Source organism: Leptodactylus fuscus, chromosome 10, assembly GCF_031893055.1.
Source record: "Leptodactylus fuscus isolate aLepFus1 chromosome 10, aLepFus1.hap2, whole genome shotgun sequence".
NCBI classification, from domain to species: domain Eukaryota; kingdom Metazoa; phylum Chordata; class Amphibia; order Anura; family Leptodactylidae; genus Leptodactylus; species Leptodactylus fuscus.
This window is the reverse complement of record NC_134274.1, coordinates 59,148,989-59,172,779: the sequence shown is the minus strand read 5'-3', so window position 1 is coordinate 59,172,779 and position 23,791 is coordinate 59,148,989. Positions and strand designations below refer to the sequence as shown.

General features: G+C 44.6%; 1 protein-coding gene across 1 annotated transcript in view; it reads left to right on the top strand.

Moving 5' to 3' along the window:
• The window catches only part of DNAJB12 (DnaJ heat shock protein family (Hsp40) member B12), a 46,635-nt gene extending 30,087 nt beyond the window's left edge, over window positions 1-16,548 (top strand). The window contains exons 4-9 of the mRNA XM_075258242.1: window positions 8,003-8,182; window positions 8,401-8,480; window positions 9,621-9,730; window positions 13,726-13,898; window positions 14,894-15,043; window positions 15,950-16,548. Of these exons, the coding sequence (XP_075114343.1) occupies window positions 8,003-8,182; window positions 8,401-8,480; window positions 9,621-9,730; window positions 13,726-13,898; window positions 14,894-15,015 (665 nt within the window). The 3' untranslated portion in view covers window positions 15,016-15,043; window positions 15,950-16,548. The remainder of the gene's footprint in view (window positions 1-8,002; window positions 8,183-8,400; window positions 8,481-9,620; window positions 9,731-13,725; window positions 13,899-14,893; window positions 15,044-15,949) is intronic.
• Window positions 16,549-23,791: the final 7,243 nt, after the last annotated feature.

Here is a 23,791-nt window from a genome sequence, read left to right as displayed (position 1 = left end):
TTTTGGTCCATATTGACATGATGGCATCACACAGTTGCCGCAGATTTGTCGGCTGCACATCCATGATGCAAATCTCCCGTTCCACCACATCCCAAAGATGCTCTATTGGATTGAGATCTGGTGACTGTGGAGGCCATTGGAGTACAGTGAACTCATTGTCATGTTCAAGAAACCAGTCTGAGATGATTCCAGCTTTATGACATGGCGCATTATCCTGCTGAAAGTAGCCATCAGATGTTAGGTACATTGTGGTCATAAAGGGATGGACATGGTCAGCAACAATACTCAGGTAGGCTTTGGCGTTGCAACGATGCTCAATTGGTACCAAGGGGCCCAAAGAGTGCCAAGAAAATATTCCCCACACCATGACACCACCACCACCAGCCTGAACCGTTGATACAAGGCAGGATGGATCCATGCTTTCATGTTGTTGACGCCAAATTCTGACCCTACCATCCGAATGTCGCAGCAGAAATCGAGACTCATCAGACCAGGCAACATTTTTCCAATCTTCAATTGTCCAATTTCGATGAGCTTGTGCAAATTGTAGCCTCAGTTTCCTGTTCTTAGCTGAAAGGAGTGGCACCCGGTGTGGTCTTCTGCTGCTGTAGCCCATCTGCCTCAAAGTTCGACGTACTGTGCGTTCAGAGATGCTCTTCTGGCTACCTTGGTTGTAACGGGTGGCTATTTGAGTCACTGTTGCCTTTCTATCAGCTCGAACCAGTCTGGCCATTCTCCTCTGACCTCTGGCATCAACAACGCATTTCCGCCCACAGAACTGCCGCTCACTGGATGTTTTTTCTTTTTCGGACCATTCTCTGTAAACCCTAGAAATGGTTGTGCGTGAAAATCCCAGTAGATCAGCAGTTTCTGAAATACTCAGACCAGCCCTTCTGGCACCAACAACCATGCCACGTTCAAAGGCACTCAAATCACCTTTCTTCCCCATACTGATGCTCGGTTTGAACTGCAGGAGATTGTCTTGACCATGTCTACATGCCTAAATGCACTGAGTTGCCACCATGTGATTGGCTGATTAGAAATTAAGTGTTAACGAGCAGTTGGACAGGTGTACCTAATAAAGTGGCCGGTGAGTGTATATGTGTACACTAAATGTATAAATTATATAGTATTTCTAGGTATAAAATGTTTATTGTAGCCATGATGACCACGCGGTATAACCAGGTCAGTACAGTGTTAATCTAGATGTGGTGTCATGGCTCTCAGGTCAGTTAACCCATGAGCCGTAGCTTTGCCATACAGGATTAGCTACTGGCAAGTATGATTTCAGGATAAAGCCCAGTGTAAATCAGATTAGTGAGGCCTCCGCTGGTAGTTCAGCAGATTTAACTACTCTCATGTTATAGGATTGACAGGGAAGCAGAAGGAGGACACTTAATGACCACAATCATATATACATACACTCACCGGCCACTTTATTAGGTACACCTGTCCAACTGCTCGTTAACACTTAATTTCTAATCAGCCAATCACATCGCGGCAACTCAGTGCATTTAGGCATGTAGACATGGTCAAGACAATCTCCTGCAGTTCAAACCGAGCATCAGTATGGGGAAGAAAGGTGATTTGAGTGCCTTTGAACGTGGCATGGTTGTTGGTGCCAGAAGGGCTGGTCTGAGTATTTCAGAAACTGCTGATCTACTGGGATTTTCACGCACAACCATCTCTAGGGTTTACAGAGAATGGTCCGAAAAAGAAAAAACATCCAGTGAGCGGCAGTTCTGTGGGCGGAAATGCGTTGTTGATGCCAGAGGTCAGAGGAGAATGGCCAGACTGGTTCGAGCTGATAGAAAGGCAACAGTGACTCAAATAGCCACCCGTTACAACCAAGGTAGCCAGAAGAGCATCTCTGAACGCACAGTACGTCGAACTTTGAGGCAGATGGGCTACAGCAGCAGAAGACCACACCGGGTGCCACTCCTTTCAGCTAAGAACAGGAAACTGAGGCTACAATTTGCACAAGCTCATCGAAATTGGACAGTTGAAGATTGGAAAAACGTTGCCTGGTCTGATGAGTCTCGATTTCTGCTGCGACATTCGGAGGGTAGGGTCAGAATTTGGCGTCAACAACATGAAAGCATGGATCCATCCTGCCTTGTATCAACGGTTCAGGCTGGTGGTGGTGGTGTCATGGTGTGGGGAATATTTTCTTGGCACTCTTTGGGCCCCTTGGTACCAATTGAGCATCGTTGCAACACCAAAGCCTACCTGAGTATTGTTGCTGACCATGTCCATCCCTTTATGACCACAATGTACCCAACATCTGATGGCTAATTTCAGCAGGATAATGCGCCATGTCATAAAGCTGGAATCATCTCAGACTGGTTTCTTGAACATGACAATGAGTTCACTGTACTCCAATGGCCTCCACAGTCACCAGATCTCAATCCAATAGAGCATCTTTGGGATGTGGTGGAACGGGAGATTCGCATCATGGATGTGCAGCCGACAAATCTGCGGCAACTGTGTGATGCCATCATGTCAATATGGACCAAAATCTCTGAGGAATGCTTCCAGCACCTTGTTGAATCTATGCCACGAAGAATTGAGGCAGTTCTGAAGGCAAAAGGGGGTCCAACCTGTTACTAGCATGGTGTACCTAATAAAGTGGCCGGTGAGTGTATATTGCCTCACTAGGGCATCAAAAGTGCACATGAAAAACTATCAGCCCTACCAGTTTCTACCTGTGATATGAGCAAGCTGCTGGGTCAGCAATGGCAGCTAGCCAGCACTCACTAGAGCGATTCAGTCCCCTCATAGACTGCTGGTCATGCAGCCGCCCATTCATGACACTGATAAAACTGTCCCTTCAGGCTGCTCATTTTTGCATGAGAATCTGCTACAATATTGGCTTCCCCCTGGTTTTACAGGTCTCTATTTTTTAGTTCATGTAGCTGCGTGGGTCCAATTGACAAGAGTTTTAGTAGTGAACTTTTTTTTTTTTTTGTGGGGGCTGCATGATAAATAATAGTGGAAATTTATTTTAAGAGCCTTTATTCTAGCAATAATCAATAAATCCAGCTGCAATGTGTGCCTTCACCCTGGAGGTGGCAGCAGTGAGTTGCCGAACAAGCTCTCTTGTAAGGTGATAAGGGGTTATACAGCACATTGCCCTGTGTAAGATAAGATAAGATAATCCTTTAATAGTGTGTTACAGCAGCATAGATAATACAATAATAATACTAAAGCTCTATGGTAGAGGCATTACAGTTTGACAGTCCGTACAGATAAAAGATTAGGGTAAAAAATAGTAGAAGGGAGATCACAACTTAAAGGGGTTTTCTGGGCAAAAAAATACATATTTTTTAAAAGGTCTGTTAGTTATTAATGGGTTAAAAGTGTACCCATATACTTTTAGCAGTGTTTTGAGTGATTGCTAGGTGCCTGTGGTATCTTCTGCATTTGTGTACATGTGTACCTTCCTACTATGTAACTTCCTGTGTACCTTCCACGCTATCTCCCTGTCACTGCTCTCCCCCATCCTCTCTCACTGTTACACTCCCACCTTGTCTCCCTAGCTAAAATAAGCTATCCCGCCCACTACTAGCACCCCTCACTCCCTAGCTACGCTAAGCTAGCTTTACTGCCCACTGATAGCCTTATAGCATTATACTTGCCTAGCCTCCAATGTATGAGCCAGCTCCTCTTCACTGTGCACAGCCTTGAGTACTGGTGACGTTCCGTTTCAGAAGCGGTGAAATGGAACATCACCGGATTATCAGAAAGTGTCCCTGGGGCGGTCACATCCTTCTCACACTTAAAGTGAAGCAGTCTGTCACTGACAAGTATTGCCCAATGCTATCATGGGCTCATACATGGGATGGGAGTCCAGGGGGCTCCCCAGGACAGAGCTGGCCCTTCTAATCAGCCTATCAAATCTATTTCTGTCCCTAGCTGATATGCTACTCCCCCAGCAGGCCACACCGAAAAAGATGGCTGAGGCAACCACAGAGTTGAAGAAGGCCCTAAGAAGTGTCCCCTGGACTCCGAAGGCCCTTAGCCTCCTGAGCAGGTAGAGTCTGCTGTGACCCTTTCTGTGCAGCGCCTCCAGGTGATCTGCCCAGTCCAGCTTATTACTGAGGAGCACTCCCAGGTACTTATAGGTCCTGACTATTTCAATGCCTTTCCCCTGGATGTCCACTGGTTTTGGAGCAGGTCTCCGCTTACTGAAGTCCACCACCATCTCCTTGGTCTTCCCAGCATTAATCCTGAGGTGGTTCCACTGACACCATTCCACTAAGTTCCGGTGTAATCCTCTGTACTCCCTGTCATCTCTGTCTGTGATGAGGCCTACTATTGTAGAGTCATCGGAGTACTTCTGTAAGTAACAGCTGGATGAGTGCACCTAAAGTCTGCAGTGTGAAGAGGAAAGGGGCAAGAACTGTACCTTGTGGTACAGATCACAGTGTCAGACACACAGTCCTGGGCTCTCACATACTTAGGTCTATAGTCTCAGATCCATTTCCTTGGTTTCTCCAGGTGAGAGAGAGCTCTGTGTAGAAGGTGGATGATGGAATCATCCACTCCAATAGGCAAACTAGAGAGGGTCCATAGCAGAACTCACTAGAGGTTGGAGATGTGTCAGAACCAGTTACTCTAAGACCTTCATAAAGTGGGATGTCATTGTTGTAGGTCTGTAGCCATTAAGGTCCATTGGATGAGGCGTCTTTGGAACTGGTACTACACAAGATGATTTCCACAGTTGTGGTACCAATGCAAACTGTGTAGGGATGAGCTTACCGTACATACATACAGGACAGATGACTGGTACATGTAGCCACCAATTCAGGAATAAACAGTCCTAGGAGCTTCCTATCCTGATCATTGCCCCCATCATATAGAGGGGTCCCCTGCTCAGAAGATAAATGTGTAGTTTCAAGCTGAATTGTGTGAATGGCTTTTTCCTAAAAAAAAAACAAACAAACCTACCTTTAATAATGCCGGACTACAAGCAGGAATTCTCTGCATTTCTCCAAGAGGGCGACAAGAACGCAAGTGCAGGTGTGAACCTAGTGTAAGTTTTTAATGTATATTATGTGTTACACCAGTGAAGATACAAATTCCCTTATTGAAGTCTACGGGGCAGCGCTGTAGTACCCAAAGCCTCTGCTACAGTTTGTACTGACCCCCCATCCCCCACATGAATGAATTGTCAGTGTGCTTCTATGACTAGCGCTTCATTCAATTCTATGGGGTTGCAGCTGTCTGTGGGTAGAAGAGAAGTGTCTTCAATAGGACAAGCCCTTTAAGTCTTTATTGGAATAGTTACCGGTTATACACACAAACCACTGACCCAGATTGTAGCTGAGCTCTGGACACATAGACGCAGTGTTCCCTATCATCAGTTTATTGCTGAAAAGATTTTAAAAAAGGGACTGTCCCAAACCAGTGTCAGGTCCTTATCAGTGAGCAGGGTCTTGAGGTAGACACCAGTAGCCAGCACATCATGTTCTTCTTGTATGCATTTAGACTGTTTGCTGAGGGGTTTAGGTGGATTGATAGCAAACAAGATGATTAGGCAATATTGTCCTCTATGCAGTTTGCAAGCCCTTTGGAGCACAAGTGGTGGTATTCCCAGTGCCCGCCTGCCCGTAATGCAGGAGATTTGGCTTAGAAAGGTGTTTATTCTTCTCCCACACTGAGGTACTGAGAGATAGTAGCCTTCTATACCTAACTACCAAAGTATTTCACCATGTGCGTTTGTAGATGGCTAACAGGAGGGCTGTGAATATGACCATGTACAGAAGAGGCAGCCATATGTATTAATGTCTACAGCGGTAGGGGGTCTCTATACACTGCTGGAGGACCCTCTGATGATGCTCTAATGCCTTCACTTTGTTCATTCACATGAAATGGTTATATCCTCTTACTGGATCCATTTTTATCAGAATCATACATAGATAGTGTTACGATGTCTGGAGGCTGGAGGAACATTATGGTGTGGAAATAAAGCTGGCCATACATGTAAGAAAGCAGTCAGCATGCAGGCATTCACATGCACCATTGGTCAGGTGGCCTATGCTTTAAATAGAGAGCAGACACCTCTTGAACTCCAGTGAGCGCTCACTCATTGTATGTGTTTATTTGCTGTACTGTTTTCCATCATTTGTACATCAAACACTGTATTCCTGTATGAATGTGCTCGCCTTCAGATATTGTGTTATACAGCCTGATGAAGGAACCAAGTTGCTCTGAAAGCTCGCAATATGTCATCATTCTGTTTTTTGGCTAGGATTTTAAGGCAGAAAACCACGATCAAATTCCTCTCTCAATTAGACTGTGAACATAGCCGAATACTGCGGTGACTAATATTTGGTACTTTTGAGTTATCATATGGGACCTTATGATTTGTAACCACCATAGAGTACAGATTGTCTACAATAAGTCCCTGAGGATCCAGCACATCTTTGGTTTATATGGACTGCTCTAATACTGATGACCTAACCATTGCCTCATTGAAGTCTACAGGACAATGCTGTGGCATCTAAAGCCTCTGATACAGTTTGTACAAGTCAGCAGTGCAGTTATCGCCATGTTTACATTACTGGGAGCAGCTGATCTGCAGTGGTCCTGGCCTAGCCTGAGAATCTACTAAGAATGATTCCTTTAAAGAGGACCTTTCATGGATTTGGGTGCATGCAGTTCTATATACTGCTGAATTCAGCGCACTGCCGGCTTTCCCGATCTGTGCCCCAGGTAAAGAGCTTTCGGTCCTGGTACCGTAGCGCTTTATAGTCAGAAGGGCGTTCCTGACAGTCTGTGACAGGGTACATCTCCTTTGAATAATGTCTTTGGAGGAGCTGTTACCAGTTCCTGAGGCCAAACCTAGCAGACTGGAAATAAATGCAGTATATATCAAAAAGCTAGAGCACTTTGTGTGTTTGGCTAGCAGGCTTGTACTTACTGTTCTCTATTCCCTGAGCAGTTTCCATGTGTTACCTCTGCTGAGCAGACATATCATGGTGGCTGCAGGATCATTGAGTTCAAGGCAGGATGTTAGTCATTACCTGACTGTATGTATAGGAAAATATTATCTGGGCTTTATTATTTTGTGGTACACTTAAGACCCAGATAAGAACATCTACTGATAATTCAGCCTAGCAAAACAGGAACATAACCGGATTTGTTACTAAAATCAGGTAATGTTATTAACCTGTTAGTTCCTTCTCCACCACTCTGCTGTTCTGTAGCAAGGATGGGACATTCGTGTACATTGATATACAGCTAGGTCATTGCTGCAGAAAAAGTGAAACACTAGCAGGGACCAGGTGGACAGGCGAGTATTAGTTATACCCTGCTTCTAGTCTAGTCAATTGATAAATGTTAAAAACCTATTAAAAGGGAGTCTGTCATCAGGAAACTCAACATCAAACCAGCCCCGGTGCATTGTAGGACATGCTGAGCACCATCATACATTTAGGTAGTCCAATAGGTGCAACATTACCTTAGTAATTAGTCTGGAGGGATTGTCTTGACACGGACTCCGCGCCGGAATCCGTGTCAAGATAGGGCAGGTCACTTCTTTTTTTTCCGCAAGCGAGAGAAAATGACCGGCTCCCATTGAATTCAAAGGAAGGCGGTTTTTTGACATGGATTTTGACAGATTTCGTGTCAAAATCCGGACCAAATAACTACATGTGAACTAGCCCTAAGGTATATTGCAGGATATTGTTACAAGTGATCATAATGAGAGCATTGATGTGAATCTGAGACTTCCCGTCTGCCCAAAGATGTATAAATTGGCCAACCAGACTAGTGATCATGTGACACACCAGGGAACCCCATACAAGGCTGCTTGGTACTGGAGCGGTGTCCATTGAGTAAATGAACAATACGGCAGATTACAAGATGCCCAGCAGTAATGTGGGGAAATGTGAGTGTGCTTCTGCTCTACTGATACTTTCACATCGCTTAATTTTGTGTTTCAATAAGATATATTCCATTATTTCTAGACTATCATCCATTTCTTTTGTGTCTTTAGCCATTGGGAATGCATATGCAGTGTTAAGCAACGCAGAGAAGAGAAAGCAGTACGATCAGTTTGGAGACGAGAAAGTCAGTGCCTCACGACATGGCCACTCCGACTTCCACAGAGGCTTTGAAGCAGACATCTCTCCTGAAGACCTCTTCAATATGTTCTTTGGAGGAGGATTCCCTTCTAGTAAGCGTCTTTTATGGCTCTCTTTTAATAGGTTTACTTGTAAAATGATAGTGTCCTTAAAACTGCAAATTTAGGATGGATTCACACTTGTTATTACATGCAAGATGAAGTAGAAGTTACTTTTTCATTTCTCATTCCTCCTGAATCCACGTCTGGATTTGACAAACACTTTTATATAAAGTGAATTACACATTCTGATTTTATTTTTTTACGTTTAGGTAATGTTCACGTATACAGCAATGGCAGAATGCATTACACATACTCTCAAAGACCAGACAGACGAGAACACCAAGGCGATGTAAGTACATTTTCTGCATGTCATATTGATCAGTTCTTCTGAAGATCTCAGGGATTCTGTTAAGTAATGGTTTGGCCACTAGAGGGAGCTATGTGACTGATGCCTTTGAAAGGTCTTGTACACATGGCGTAGATATTTTAATTCCAACTAAATTCTTAATACTTGGCTGAGGTCAGAAGGTACTAGTTCTCTTTAAGCAGATTGACTTTGCAGGCCACAAAACTCACTCTAGCGCCATCTTTTAGAAAGTAGCCCCCTGTAGAGCATTGCCTGGTTTTCTATGAAACCTAGAGACATTGTCTGGGATTAAAGTGGAGCTTTCATGCCCTCAGGTACATGTGGTTTTATATACCGCTAGAAAGCAGACTGAATTTAGTGCATTGTCGGCTTTCCCGTTATATGCCCCGGGGCTGGAGATATCGGTGCAGTTAGTTTTGGCACCAATCTCTGCCCACCATCAGAAGGGCATTCCTGACAGTCCAGCTTAGCTGTGAGGAACACCTCCCCCTGACAGTACTCGTCCATAGACTTGTACTGGGGAGGGGGCATTCTTCACAGTTTAGCGACATTGTTGGGTGGTAAGAAACACCCCTCTGACAGTACAGGGCTGTGGACGAGTATAGTCAGGAGGGGTGTTCCTCACAGCCCAGCTAGACTGTCAGGAACGTCCTTCTGACGGTGGGCAGAGATTGGTGCCAAAACTAACTACACTGATATTTCCAGCCCCAGGGCACATAACGGGAAAGCCGACAGTGTGCTTAATTCATCGCGCTGTCTGCTTTCTAGCAATATATAAAATCGCATGTGTCCGAAGACATGAAAAGTCCTATTTAAGGCCAAACCAGAACAAGGGAGAAAGACCCATCCTTTTTGCATCACAGAAAAATATTATTATTATTATTATTAATAATAATAATAATAATAATAATAATAATAATATATTCCTTTCTTAATATTTTACCATGTCCTCTACCATTGGGTTCACAGAGTTTAAAATTCCAGCCTGAAATCCAGACTGATCTTTTGCCAAAAAAGAAAAAACTAAACAAGAACCCGCTACTGCTTTTTATTTTTTATTTTTTTTTAATGTGCCCCACTTCTATATAGTTAAAGCTGTGACTATTTCATGTTTTTATGCAGGGAACTCTTGGAATGTTTGTTCAGTTGATGCCCATTTTGATCCTGATAATTGTGTCTGCCCTGAGTCAATTGATGGTGTCCAATCCGCCTTACAGCCTGAGCCACAGACCGTAAGTACATACAGTGCTGTTCTATATCTATGCATGTGCCCCTTTGCCTGTGATCAGCTCACAGGACTTGTTCATTGACTACAGTATGACTTATCAATAGTTTTCTAAAATACCAATTTGTTTCCAAACTGTAAAAAAGAAACACTAAGGTATTAACAATGCCAGTCTTCATCATATATATATATATATAAAATTATGAGTTTCTGTCTGTCCTCTATGCACTACCAAACAGCTCGACCGATCTTCACCAAATTTGGCACACAAATACATCAGGTGTCCGGTAAGGTTTTAGGCCTCAACCCTCTCAGATTGTACCATTCCTGAGATACAGGGCCCTGTTGATGACACTGTGTACAAGGTCACATACACAGTCCAGGTATCCATAACAACCGATCGCAGATTTTTCACTGATATCCAAGCTGAGATACACATGATCACATGATGCTTATGGACACACACACACATGACATACAAAATACACCAGTGTGAAACTGGGCAATTCTTATGGGGCTAATACACAAACAGAAAATGAAATATACCTGTGCAAAGCCGGGTCCTCCTGCTAGTAAATGTATAAACGTTCCATCTGCATAACACTAGAGTCAATGGAGGGTGAGCCTCATTTATGACAAGGCGCGCCCTCCTGGTGTTTATTTCCCACGTCATTTATGTCAGATTTCGGCTATAACGGATGATAAATCTGCCCTTGCCACACCCCCTTTTGACGACACACAGAAGTTTAAAAAAAAAAGTCAAAAAATGTTTTTTCACTAAACTAGCCAAACGGGCTACACTCCATGACATACAGCACATAGAGACCCCGTTCCCAGAGACCACAGCATAGTGACCTCTCCTCTTTAACCACTTCCGGACCACCCATAGACTATATATGTCCGGGAAGTGGTTGCCTAGTTCTGACAGGACGTACCTGTGCGTCCAGTCAGAACACAGCAGCTGCATGGAGATCGTGCAGCTGCTTTCAGTGGGAGCCGGCTGTAACTTCATCCGGAGCTCCCAGAGAGAAGACAGGGCAGATTTATTACCTCCCCTGCCTTCTCGATCACTGTGTATACAGCACTAAATGAGCGCTGTATACACAGCTATGGACGCTGCCATAATTCAGCTGCCCTCTAACCCGGTGGTCACATGATCCGCCGGGAGCAGAGTCTTGCAAAAGCTGCTGGGTCCTACAGGACTCAGATCAGCTCAGTAAGCTGTATAAACAGCGTGCAGGAGGTAGGATTTCTCCTGCAACTGGGGTTAAATGTAGCAGCCCCAGTTATAGGAGAAATCGGCTTCCAGTACAAAAAAAATAAGTGATCAGATGTCCCCAAAGGTCTCCTTATGGGGACACAATCTGAAAATAAAAAAATATATATAATAAAAAAAGTTTTAAAAAAATGTAAATAAAATAATAAAAAAAAAATAATACGCTAATAAAACACTGTTATTAAAGGATATAGCCCCACCCCCGACAACACCATACAAAATAAAAATTACCGTAACGGAGAGGAAAAACTATTTTATAAAGTTTTTCAGTGACACTTTGTGTTTATTAAATAAAAAATTGAAAACCAGACAATTTCCCTCCTATTTTGTTTAGATTTCCCTGGATATTAAAAAAAAAATTAAAACACATTTGAAAATAAAAATAACATAAAAATAAAGCCCTATGTGTCCCCGAAAAAAGACGCAAAAATTAGTTGACTGAGACATACGAGAAAAATGTTACAGCCCTCAAAACCGCACATACAAAATAAACCTAAAATGTTTCTGGTCCTGGACCACAAATTGGCCCGGTACTGAAGTGGTTAAAGACCTTACAACTTGTTTTGATCTCTTCCATCTGTGTGAAACTTTGTGCAATCTTTGGTAACCTATCCTAACACTGCACCAACAATGTTTATACATAAGGCTTATGTCTGTATAGCATTGGGTCAGTTTTGCAGGGTACGAATATTAATGAAATAAACTGCTACACAAGTACATTAGTTAAAAAAAAAGACTCCTAAATGTTCAGAAACTAATTTACATGCGAGTAAGTTGCAGCCTCTGAGCGCTTACACCAGGTCCTGCTAGTCAGTAGTACAAGGGGTTATATATACACAAGAGACCTTACCCAATTATGGCTGAAAGGTCAATGACACATTGTAAACAACACAGCAATTAACTACCTAAAACAAACAGCAGCTTTAACCCTTTTATACTAGAGTGGATTTTCAGGTTTTCTATTTTTTAGCCTTGCCTTTCATGAGCAATAGCACAGCCATATAAGGTCTTATTTCTGTGGGGACAAGCTGTAGTTTTAATGGGCTTCATTAATCCATATATTACAGTGATTGAACTCTTAAGTTATTTGCGGGATGGGAGTGGGGGCACACTTCCATAATTGTTTTTCACGTTAAATGTTTATAGTATTCACTGTGGTAAAAGTTACATTAAGTGGGTCAATACAACTAAGGAAAGGCCAAATTTTAATATTTACCCAAAAATTTCTTTGTTGCCATATTCTGACTTAAATGGAAAGAGGTAGTGTTTTAAACTTTAAAATTTGTAAGGTTTATTTTTATATATTTTCGGTGCAGGCTATAGAGTATTTTTTTGGCAATTTTATGGTCACTAACTAAAGGGATTCCATCGTTAAAATCCCATTTTTTTTCTCGATCACACGTAGGAATAGCCTCAAGAAAGGCTATTCTTCTCCTACCTTTAGAAATCTTCTCTGCGCCGCCATTCAGTAGAAATCCCAGTTTCCGTCTGTATGCAAATGAGTTCTCTCGCAGTACTGGGGGCGGTCCCCAGTGTTCAAACAGCACTGGGGTTTTCCCCGATGCTGTGAGAGAAGTCACCAGCGCCACCTCCATCTTCTTCAGGAATGGTCTCTCTGTGCGTCTGCTTCCGGAGCTGGGTTCAAACTTCTACGCATGCCCGAGGCCCGACGGCAGAGCCGACTGTGCATGCCTGCCTGGTGTAAGCGGCCATTTTCTTGTGGTCACTTACACAGTAAGCTGGGGTAAGCGACCACAAAAAAAAATGGCTGCACGCATGTGCAGTCAGCTCTGCCTGACGCAGAGAGGCCATTCCTGAAGAAGATGGAGGCGATGCTGGAGATTTCTCTTGCAGCATTGGGGATGCCCCCAGTGCTGTTTGAGTGCTAGGGCCTGCCCCCAGTGCTGCGAGAACTCATTTGCATATCGACGAAAACCAGGATTTCTACCAAATGGCGGTGCGGAGAAGACCTCTAACGGTAGGATAACAATATCTTCTCTTAAGGCTATTCCTATGTGTGATCAAGAAAAAAAATGTCATTTTAATGATAGAATCCCTTTAACAAATGTTACACAAATGTATTATAATTTATTAAAAAAAACCTTGTAATATCAGAGGAAAGTTTCCCTGCTCGACCTCCCTTTGCTAAAATGACTTTCCCTCCGAAAAGCCCTCTTGTGTGATTTAGGTCAAGTGACCTATCTGAAGATGGATACAGATTCCTCAGGTTCCGGACCGAAAAACCATGTGTGAACTTATCCTTCTAGTGAGCAAATGTGTTGCTCCTCTTGTACACACATTGTACTGTTAATTTACATAAAATAAGCTGCTTATATAGTAGTGCCCCTCTGTGTGCAGTTTACAGTATAGTTACAGCTGTCCAGGAGAGCACGGTATTATAACTATATGATGCCATGTGTTCCATTATCACAGCCATGGTCAGCTTGGGGTATATGACTTGTATCTCTTCTAGTCACCTTGGTTTTATAGTTGGAGGTACGCTTTGTTTGCCGTCATTATTCTACACCACCATCCACATAAGGCAATTATGGATACAATGGTTGCAAGTTGTGATAAAAAAAAAAGTCTTGTTGTATTGTATTATATTAGTATGATTGTAGTTGTGAGAAAATTGTCTAAACGTACCTTTAATACCCACAGCTAAAGCTTTATGTAAGGACATGAAAATAGACATTAACTGGTTGTGTTCTATCTTTTCTGTGCAGGTCTGTGGGTCATATACACAAGAAGCTCACTGAGCACCTTAAGGTTCCATATTTTGTGTCAGAAAGTTTTGATGAGGAATATACCGGCAATAATCTAAGAAATGTAGAAAGAAGCGTAGAAGAAGACTTTATAGCCAATCTAAGGAATAACTGCTGGAAGGAGAAGCAACAGAGTAAGTACATGGAGGTGTACTATCTACAGGGCTGACTGCCGCTTCCCTGACATCAGTCCATTGCTATAAGCCTAGTTGCAGATGGCCGTGTGTATTTTGCGGTTCCCAAACTAGTAATAAGTGCTCCTTTTTTGTTGACCATGTGTCATCATTGTGTCTTCAGTATTAGAGATGAGCGAACACTGTTCGGATCCGCCGAACCAAACAGCACGCACCCATAGAAATGAATGGAAGCACCTGTGATGCTGACTTTGCCGGCGGCCGGCGTCACAGGTGCTTCCATTCATTTCTAGGGGTGCGTGCTGTTCGGATCGGCTGATCCGAACAGTGTTCGCTCATCTCTATTCAGTATCAGTGCCATATGCTTCTATGGGCAAGTCCGTGCTGCAAACACTGTACAGAATAGGATCTGCTCTATATTTTGCAGTGTGGACTCAGACTCGTGCAAACGTCCGTGTTTGTATCGAAATGAATGGACAGGTGTGTTATCTAGGAAAAACACGGATAGCACATTGATCTCAGACACAATCGTCTGCAAGAGGCTTAAAGAAGGGAGTATTTGAGGGGGGGGCAGTATTAAAGGATTGCTTCAAATGAAAGAAATCTATACTTTACAGGGTGGAAAATGAAGCCTTAGGGCCTTGTCCCATAACAGAGTCCTATCAAAGGTAAAGCTCTGTGCGTGTGCTGTATTTCCCAGACTGACCTCGGCCGTGTGTATAGGAGCCGGTTATGTTATGACACACGGAGCTCCTGAACTGCCCATTTGCTACCTATCAGTCATTACAGTAGTGATCGGGCTATTCAGGAGCTCACTGTGTCATAATGGGCTATAGTGCAGCGACTCCTATGCACACGGCCCAGGTCATTCTGCTCTATGTTTATGTCTGCAGAATATATAGCAGATCTAACTTCAAATTGGGGTAAAAGTATTTTCAGCAGTTTTTGCTTTATGTGTAAGTGAATATACTAATTTCTTTCTTTCCTATTTTCAGAGGAAGGATTACTATACAGGGCTCGTTACTTTGGGGACTCTGAGCTGTACCAGAGAGCACAAAGGATGGGCACCCCGAGTTGTAACAGACTGACCGAAGTCCAGGCCTCTATGCATGGCTAGTCTGCTTAGCACAATGGAGTAAGCACAGGTACATACAGAGCAGCTCTCTGGATTCCCTCACCTACATTCACATACAGCAAGTATGACAAGTATCTTTGCCAACCTACTGGCTCTGTGAGAATTATGGACAGCACAGGGACACTGAAAAGGAGCAGGATTGTGTACTTGACTAATACAGATTTCACACCCCTGTATTAAATGGACATGCAAGTAAGCCCTTACACCTTCCACGTGCCAGAGGATACACACTTGGCCTTGCTCCATTTGTTTTATGGGGCTATTCTATAGCTTTACTGTGCACTGATTTTATTAATTTCTGCTGCATGTGAATGGGGAATAATACACTTATGCTGGGGAATGTCAGCAGTCTCAGGTCAGGATTTTGGCATAGACTAGATCACTGGAGCACTTTTAGGGCATACTCACAGAGCAAATTTCTGTGACTAAACATCCATTCCATAAATCTGAATAGGGTAACTTCAGCAGCATGTGAAGGGATTTGTGCAAGCCTCATACAGTTGTATCAAATAATAGTAATTTCTGCCGCATTCTTTGTTGCGGCCATTGGCCATCATGGATAGATGACGTGTCGGCTGCATGCATTTACCTCAGTGTAGTTATACTCTTGAGTTGTAATACACCAATTCTGACACAGAAAAGATATTGGCATCGGTGTGAAAAACTCCTCAAATCCATCACCCATTGTTCTCAATGTGCGGTAGCGACCAGTGCTCCTTTTTTTAAGCATTTTATCCTATCTTGCTTTGGAAACACCACCAGAGCGGACCCCACACTGATCAGCCAGCAGTTCTGCACAGATGCCAAAATACTGGTCTGATTTTTCTGACAAGTACATAGAGGGTATGTTTTCATGGGGAAAATACATTTCCAATAGTGTGATGCACATGCTCAGTGACTTGTCTGTTCCTTGCAGATTCAAAGTAGCTGGAAATCTTTGGCAATACACCTTGTTCCAGGAGACACTTGGCCTCATTTCCTGCTGGGGGGCCTGGAGCGCATTGTTTCCTAGTGCGTTACTGACTCTTCAACTTCAATGTGATTAAAAATTCAGAAATGTCAATGCACAATCCTCTTGACGTTTTTCGGCACTGGTCGATATTGAAGCAGGACTGAACCTCCTCTCTTGCCCATAGACTTTACCCTCTCATCTAGGATGCTACAAGCTCTGCTGCAGTCGGTATGAAATGGACCTTCTGTGTACCAAGGAGCCAGATCCCCCGAGACTGTGGCCTGATTATTAAAACTAACCATACCGGAATCGGAAGACTTTTAGAACAAAGATGAAAAGAGAAAATCTATTTAGAGTTAATTTATAGCTGTATATAATATGTTGTACTTTTCAAGAGAATTAATTCTGCAGACACTGGACCAGATCCGTTTAGCCAGGTTCTGCTCCTCTATTTAAACCGTTGTGTGAATCTTTGTGTTGGCGCTGGCCAAAAAGCTGAGTCTTTCATATTTAAGATAATTGCATCTGACTGAAATATATTTAATAAATCTAGAGACAATTTGGATGTGTGCTTCTTCACTAGGTTTACTTCTAAGAAAGCGTCTAGAACGTTCTCATGCACACATCAGTTTTATCTTCAGTCCTCTGTCTAGTTTTTACGTCCACGTTTTGTCCATTTTTAAATGACATTAATAAGTTAAATCTACAGTAATTAAAAAAAACACGGCACTGAAGATAGACGGATGTGTGCAGTCGTGGATTCTTCATACTGTAATATTTCATGACACTTGTGGTCCTAGTTTACAAACCTCCACCATACTGACACCCAGAGCCCGGAATAGCAAGGAGATTTCTCAATTTATATACTGCAATATCAGGTTAATGCAGATCTATGGATGTATTTGCCGTATAGCATGGGATTTATTAATATAATGCAATGTACACTGACGATACGGTGTGCAATATTTTAGGCAGCTTAGGCTTTGTCCACATGAGACTGATATGGATAGTCTGTAGGTTTTCTGCTGCACTTTTGGCTATGACATCTAAATGGTCTGATCCTGGATGTTAAGAGCAAGATACAGAGTGAAGCACCAGCTTTACCTGGCATGCAATGTCCATGCCACACACTGATACATATGTATTGGAATAAGGTCCCTTAGCGACCAAAGTAAAAAGGCATATTGATGATCACTAAGGGGTTAAAGTAAGTGACCCCCATTAAGTACCTCACAGTCATAATAGGTAACATTGAGTCGATGTGTGATGGGGTCAACTACTTTTAGGCTTTGGCCATTATGGAAAAGTTGCATGGTGATGCAGGTTTTTGAGGGTTTTTTTTGTTTATAGCCAAAACCAGGTTTTAGCAGAAGGGAGCATAACAATAATAATTAATGCTACTTTTATATTCCCTACTCCTACATAGTTTTTCCACAACGTCTTGAAGCGTACATAAACTTCTGGACAGCTTGTGAATTTCTGGTAGAATTTGTCAGTAATACATTATGTAATAAACTTTATTAAAGGATTTTAGTACCCAGAGTATGAGGATGTATGAATGTAATACAGAGATGTTGGGGGTAGATTTTGGGTAAGTGGAGTTAAGCTCAGAATTTCACACAAAGGAGCCAAACTCCGTATATTACACAATTTGTAATGACACAAAAGCTGCCCCCCCCCCAAAAAAAAAAAATCTAAAGTTGTTCCCAAATAAGTGAAAGTGACCCCAATGTTTTCTCTCACATGATGGAAATATTGGGGTTAATATGAGTTTTCTGGACGTTGGCTGACTTGGTTGTAAGTTTTAACTCTTAAGTGACCAGCCCTGGTGCCTTTATTTAAGCAAGTCACGATAATACCCAGAGCTGTCACTGGGAGATGCGAGTAGGGCCCCTTGCATATGACCGTGTACTATCAGCGGTTTTCCCGGATAGCTCGCTTCTCCATTCATTTCCTATGGGCCCTGTATGGCACTGATGCTGAAGACACAAAGCCCACAAAAAGTGAACCGTATTCTGCGGACTGCAAACACCACGCGGTCATTTGAAAGGGGTCTGACGCACATTTTTATTTTCTTTCCCTTTCACCACCACCAGGGTTCTGCTTAATTTTACTAAAGGGACCCCACAATATAATAGCAGTTCCAGCTTGATCCTAATGAAATAATCTGGGACCTTTACTCAAAATATACTGTAAATGGGGTGTAATCTAAATCACTATTAATTGTAATCGGGGCCGGCGTCAGCGCCCGCTCCAGCTGCCCGCCCCAGCACTTGCCTGTCCCGATTTCAGCTCATCGGCGTCTGACGGACGCCGATGAGCTGAATACATAGGCAATTAAAGCAGGAGCTGTGAGCTCAGCTCCTGCTTTAAAGCTGCGGCCCGGCTTGCGTGTGTAGGCGCGATGACGTCATCGCATCGCACCTACACACGCAAGCCGGGCCGCAGCTTTAAAGCAGGAGCTGAGCTCACAGCTCTTGCTTTAATCGCCTATGTGAATGGAGTGAGAGAGCGGAGAGAGGAGCGTCGGGGGAGCGATGGAAGGTGAGTGTAAGTGTTTGTTTTGTATTAAATATTAAGGTGGAACATAATGAAGGGGGCAAATGAAGGGGAGGGGTGGAACATAATGAAGGGGAGGGGTGGAACATAATGAAGGGGAGGGGTGGAACATAATGAAGGGGAGGGGTGGAACATAATGAAGGGGAGGGGTGGAACATAATGAAGGGGAGGGGTGGAACATAATGAAGGGGGCCCATGAAACTGGGGGGCAAATGAAGGGGAGGGGTGGAACATAATGAAGGGGGCCCATGAAACTGGGGGGCAAATGAAGGGGAGGGGTGGAACATAATGAAGGGGGCCCATGAAACTGGGGGGGCAAATGAAGGGGAGGGGTGGAACATAATGAAGGGGGCCCATGAAACTGGGGGGCAAATGAAGGGGAGGGGTGGAACATAATGAAGGGGGCCCATGAAACTGGGGGGCAAATGAAGGGGAGGGGGGGAACGGCATGACACTGGGGAAGATGAAGGGGGTGGGGAGAGAACGGCATGAAACTGGGGACAGAAATGGAGGGGGCCCAATGAAACTGGGGGGGGGGGCAAATGGAGGGGGGGAACGGCATGACACTGGGGCAAATGGAGGGGGGGGGGACGGCATGACACTGGGGCAAATGAAGGGGGGGGGAACGGCATGACACTGGGGCAAATGAAGGGGGGGGAACGGCCTGACACTGGGGCAGAGATGGGGGACATGAAACTGGGCAGATGAAGGGGGAGAACGTGATGAAACTGGGGACAGAGATGGAGGAGGGGACATGAAACTGGGGGGAGAGGAAGGGTGTATATGAAACTGGGGGAGAGATGGAGGGGGGGCATATAATTTACGGGTGACTGTAGGAGGATTATACTGTGTGGGAGCACATGATAAATGAATGAGAATGGGCGGAGTCAACATAAAAGTGGGTGGGGCCAAATTTGCAGAGCGCGCCACACATTTTACCCCTCTTTCTACTCTTTAAAAATTGGGAGGTATGGCGTTGGTGACGCCACACTCCTGCGTGACGTCACTCACTTCATCTGCGACGCACAGTGTCTCGACTCCCCCGCCTCCTTTACAAGGGGGCCCACTGAGGCTCTGTCGCCCAAGGGCCCATAAAAACCTGGAGCCGGCCCTGATTGTAATCAAGGTAAAATGCCCAATTAATTGTGATCAGGATTAATTTAGGTCATACCACCACCGGTCTAACGTAGTTGCCTTAGAACGCAAGCATGCATGGCCACTTCTCCATGGGACAAGGGATCCCTGTATTCGTGATCAGAAAAAGTCCCAGCAGCTGAACCCCGAGGTATTGAATGTCTTTGGCTGAAATACCCCTTACACCAGGGCCCCATGTTGTAAAAACAAAGTATTTTGGCTGCAGTGGAGGCGCCACAGCAATAAAAGTGTTTTACATTAGAATCCCATCTGCTTTGCAAATCTCATCCACACACTGTGGGGGGTGGGGGGTTGGGGGGGGGGGGGAAAATCTGCAGTGGAAATGCTACTACTTCAAAAAAAAAAAAAAAAAATCACAACATGTCAATTATTATACCTACGGAAACACTGCCATTTTCCACATTGGTATAATCCAAGGCAGAAAGACACATGAAAAACACTGCAGAGAAAAAGCAGTGCATTTTCGCTGCTCTCTTTTCCGCAGTGGTTTTTTTTTGGGGGGGGGTGGGTTTCTACAGGGCTGCCGATAAGCCAATACTACTGCTACTGGCGTCAGGGGCCCGGCCAAATTGAAAAATGGGGGGGGGGGCCTGGTTTTGGCCCGCCACTGTGTGCCGGTCCCCGGGCGCCTGCAGCAGTCATTGTATGTCCTATTTCAACTCAGATCTGCGTCCAGAGGATGCAGATCTGAGTTGAAGACATACGCGGCTGAAGCAAGGAGCTGACACAGCTCAGCTCTTTGCTTCGCCGCTGCTACTGGCTGTGTAGACGCGATGTGATGACGTCACATCGCGTCTACAACTGTGTCAGCGAGAGGGAGAGAGGCGCGCAGAGAGCGGTGAGGGAGCGGAGGAGAAGGTAAGTGTAATGTCGTGTACACTGAGGTCGGCATGACACTGGGGGCAGAGATGTGGAGACATGAATCTGGGGGAAGAGATGGAGGGGACATGAATCTGGGGGCAGAGATGGAGGGGACATGAATCTGGGGCAGAGATGGAGGGGACATGAATCTGGGGGCAGAGATGGAGAGGACATGAATCTGGGGGCAGAGATGGAGAGGACGGCATGACACTGGGGGCAGAGATGGAGGGGACATGAATCTGGGGGCAGAGATGGAGGGGACATGAATCTGGGGGCAGAGATGGAGGGGACATGAATCTGGGGGCAGAGATGGAGAGGACATGAATCTGGGGGCAGAGATGGAGGGGACATGAATCTGGGGGCAGAGATGGAGGGGACATGAATCTGGGGGCAGAGATGGAGAGGACATGACTCTGGGGCAGAGATAGAGGGGACATGAAACTGGGGGCAGAGATGGGGGGGACATGACTCTGGGGCAGAGATAGAGGGGACATGAATCTGGGGGCAGAGATGGAGGGACATAAATCTGGGGACAGAGATGGGGGGACATGACTCTGGGGGCAGAGATGGGGGGACATGACTCTGGGGGCAGAGATGGGGGGACATGAATCTGGGGGCAGAGATGGGGGGACATGAATCTGGGGGCAGAGATGGAGAGGACATGAATCTGGGGGCAGAGATGGAGGGGACATGAATCTGGGGGCAGAGATGGAGGGACATGAATCTGGGGACAGAGATGGGGGGACATGACTCTGGGGCAGAGATAGAGGGGACATGAATCTGGGGGCAGAGATGGAGGGACATGAATCTGGGGGCAGAGATGGGGGGACATGACTGGGGCAGAGATGGGGGGACATGAATCTGGGGGCAGAGATGGGGGGACATGAATCTGGGGGCAGAGATGGGGGGACATGAATCTGGGGGCAGAGATGGGGGGACATGAATCTGGGGGCAGAGATGGGGGACATGAATCTGGGGGCTACTAGCATAGCAGTCTGTTTGGGGGTGGGACTTTCACTTTAAAGGGGTGTTCACATTGCGTTTTTGGCCTCCCTTGCTGGGATACGTTGGTAACCAGTCACAATCAGCTCCCCACTTATCCCTGCACAGAGAACTGCAGGCCCCCCTTTTTTTTAATGGCCAGTTCTTCGTGCAGGGATAAGTTGACAGCTGATTCTGACTGGTTACCAACGTATCCCGGCAAGGGAGGCCAAAAAAGCAATGTGAAAAAGCGCTGAGGATTTATTAAGAGGGCTCTTATAAATGGTGTTGGCTCTCTATAGGCGCTGTCACATGTAGCAGATTTTACGTGCAAATAGAATCTGATTAAGCCTTGTAATGCTGCTAAATAAAGGTAAATGTAATGCATAATTGGTATGTCGCAAAATAAAGTAGTTTTAAAATGGGGGTGGGGGGGCAGACACTTAGGCTGTATGGGGACCCAAAATTCCTGATGGCGACCTTGGGTTTCTACAACAATTCACTATGTGTGGCCTTCACCTAAATAGTCTTTCAATACACAATACTATTGCTGATTTTACTTCTTACTGCATAAAACAGCCCCTTCTTCATTCTCACCTGGACTCTGTACATTGTAATACATTTTAGCAGTCCTTGGCTGTGGAATGTGAGGCTAGCAGGATTTTACCACAATGTTCTCGCTTGCTAGCCAATAGACAATGAAATACATTCACAATGCAAAGATGGATGTCCAGCCATGAATGCCTATACTTGCAGTTAGCTGGATCACTAGTCTGAACAAGTTCTGCAAACAATACACGTACCTCAAGATCAGCTACATCCTCCTGAGAAACAAGACATTTACTGGTGACTTGTGACTTCATCTTAAAGCAGAAAGCTTAGGAAAATAAATCACATCACCTGGTGTCTATACATGAGTTAACCTGCAGTCACGCCACTTGTGAATTCATTATTTACTAGCACAGTCGTCCATCATGAATTGGCCAAAAATAGACTCACTGTTTGTAAATGACAGTGAGGAATGATTTCTGACATTTTCATATGGTAAGGTTTGCCACGGTCAATAATAATTCATAATTCAGCTTTCAAGTTCACATCAGGTTTTCCATACTCTCTCATTGACTTCTGTGCAATCTGAATGTTGTAGCAAAGTTATAGAATCTTCTCTTACATCTATGGCATGTAATAGGGCAAGCAAGCCATGTGCAAAAGGGGTTTAAAGAAAGAGGCAGCAGTACTCTGCTCAGCACTCGGATTCTGCACTGGTCACATCCAATGGTAATTCACTGAGTTACCAGGAAGTAATGACAGGCTGAGCAGCATATTGTATGTGACAAGAGGCAAGTAGAGACCTGCAGGGGACCTTCTTGGAAGGACTGGATCAGTAACCAAGGTGGGGAGGGGGGTTTTACCATAAAATTGTCACTCTTGAAAAGGTTTCTCTTGAAGATATTTCCGGCATGTATGCCCTATAACACCATATGGATTTATTAGAGGAAAGGACTCCTCTCTATAAGCCATAATATATGAAAACTAGTAAAAAGAATTAAAACTAAATAAGAGTGGTGACCCAGAACTCTATAGATTACATGTTTGGTCAATTATTTCACTGGCCTTCATCAAGTTTCACATTATCTATATAGTGGACTCCACCCCACATACCCTATATCCTACAGATTATAACCACACCAATGAGTGACTGAGCAGTGATGTTCTGTACTAACAGAGTATCAGCACCACTGAATGGCTGACACACTGGAGCACAAACAGTAATAGACCGGAGACCCGAACAGAGACTGCTGGATTGCAGGACGGATGGGTGAGTATGCACTATTTATTATAATAAGCCTTCTCAGAGATTCCCTTTAATTTAATTAATAATTTGTTAAAGGGGTTGTCCCGTCACAAGGATCCTATCTATACTGCTTGTTAATGTGAATGTTAGACTTTTCCTAAATACATTGCTTCAGCAAAATTGCTTTGTTTGGCCACTATCTCACTTTATTCATTTTTTTGTGGCCACAGCCCTGACCTAGCTGCTCCTGAGTCAAGTGATGTGTCTGCCTGCTCTCAGGGGGAGGGAGGAGGGGTTAAGTGCACGGGAGCAAGCCTGGTGGGAGGGGGGTAGTTTACCCTTTGGGGGAAGGGGCCGCCAATACAGGGTTAGACGCCGGCACAAGTGAAGTCAGCAACATCTCTATGCTTCTGCCCTGCATGAAGAAAGCAGCGGCAGAAGCGATGCTGTTATTC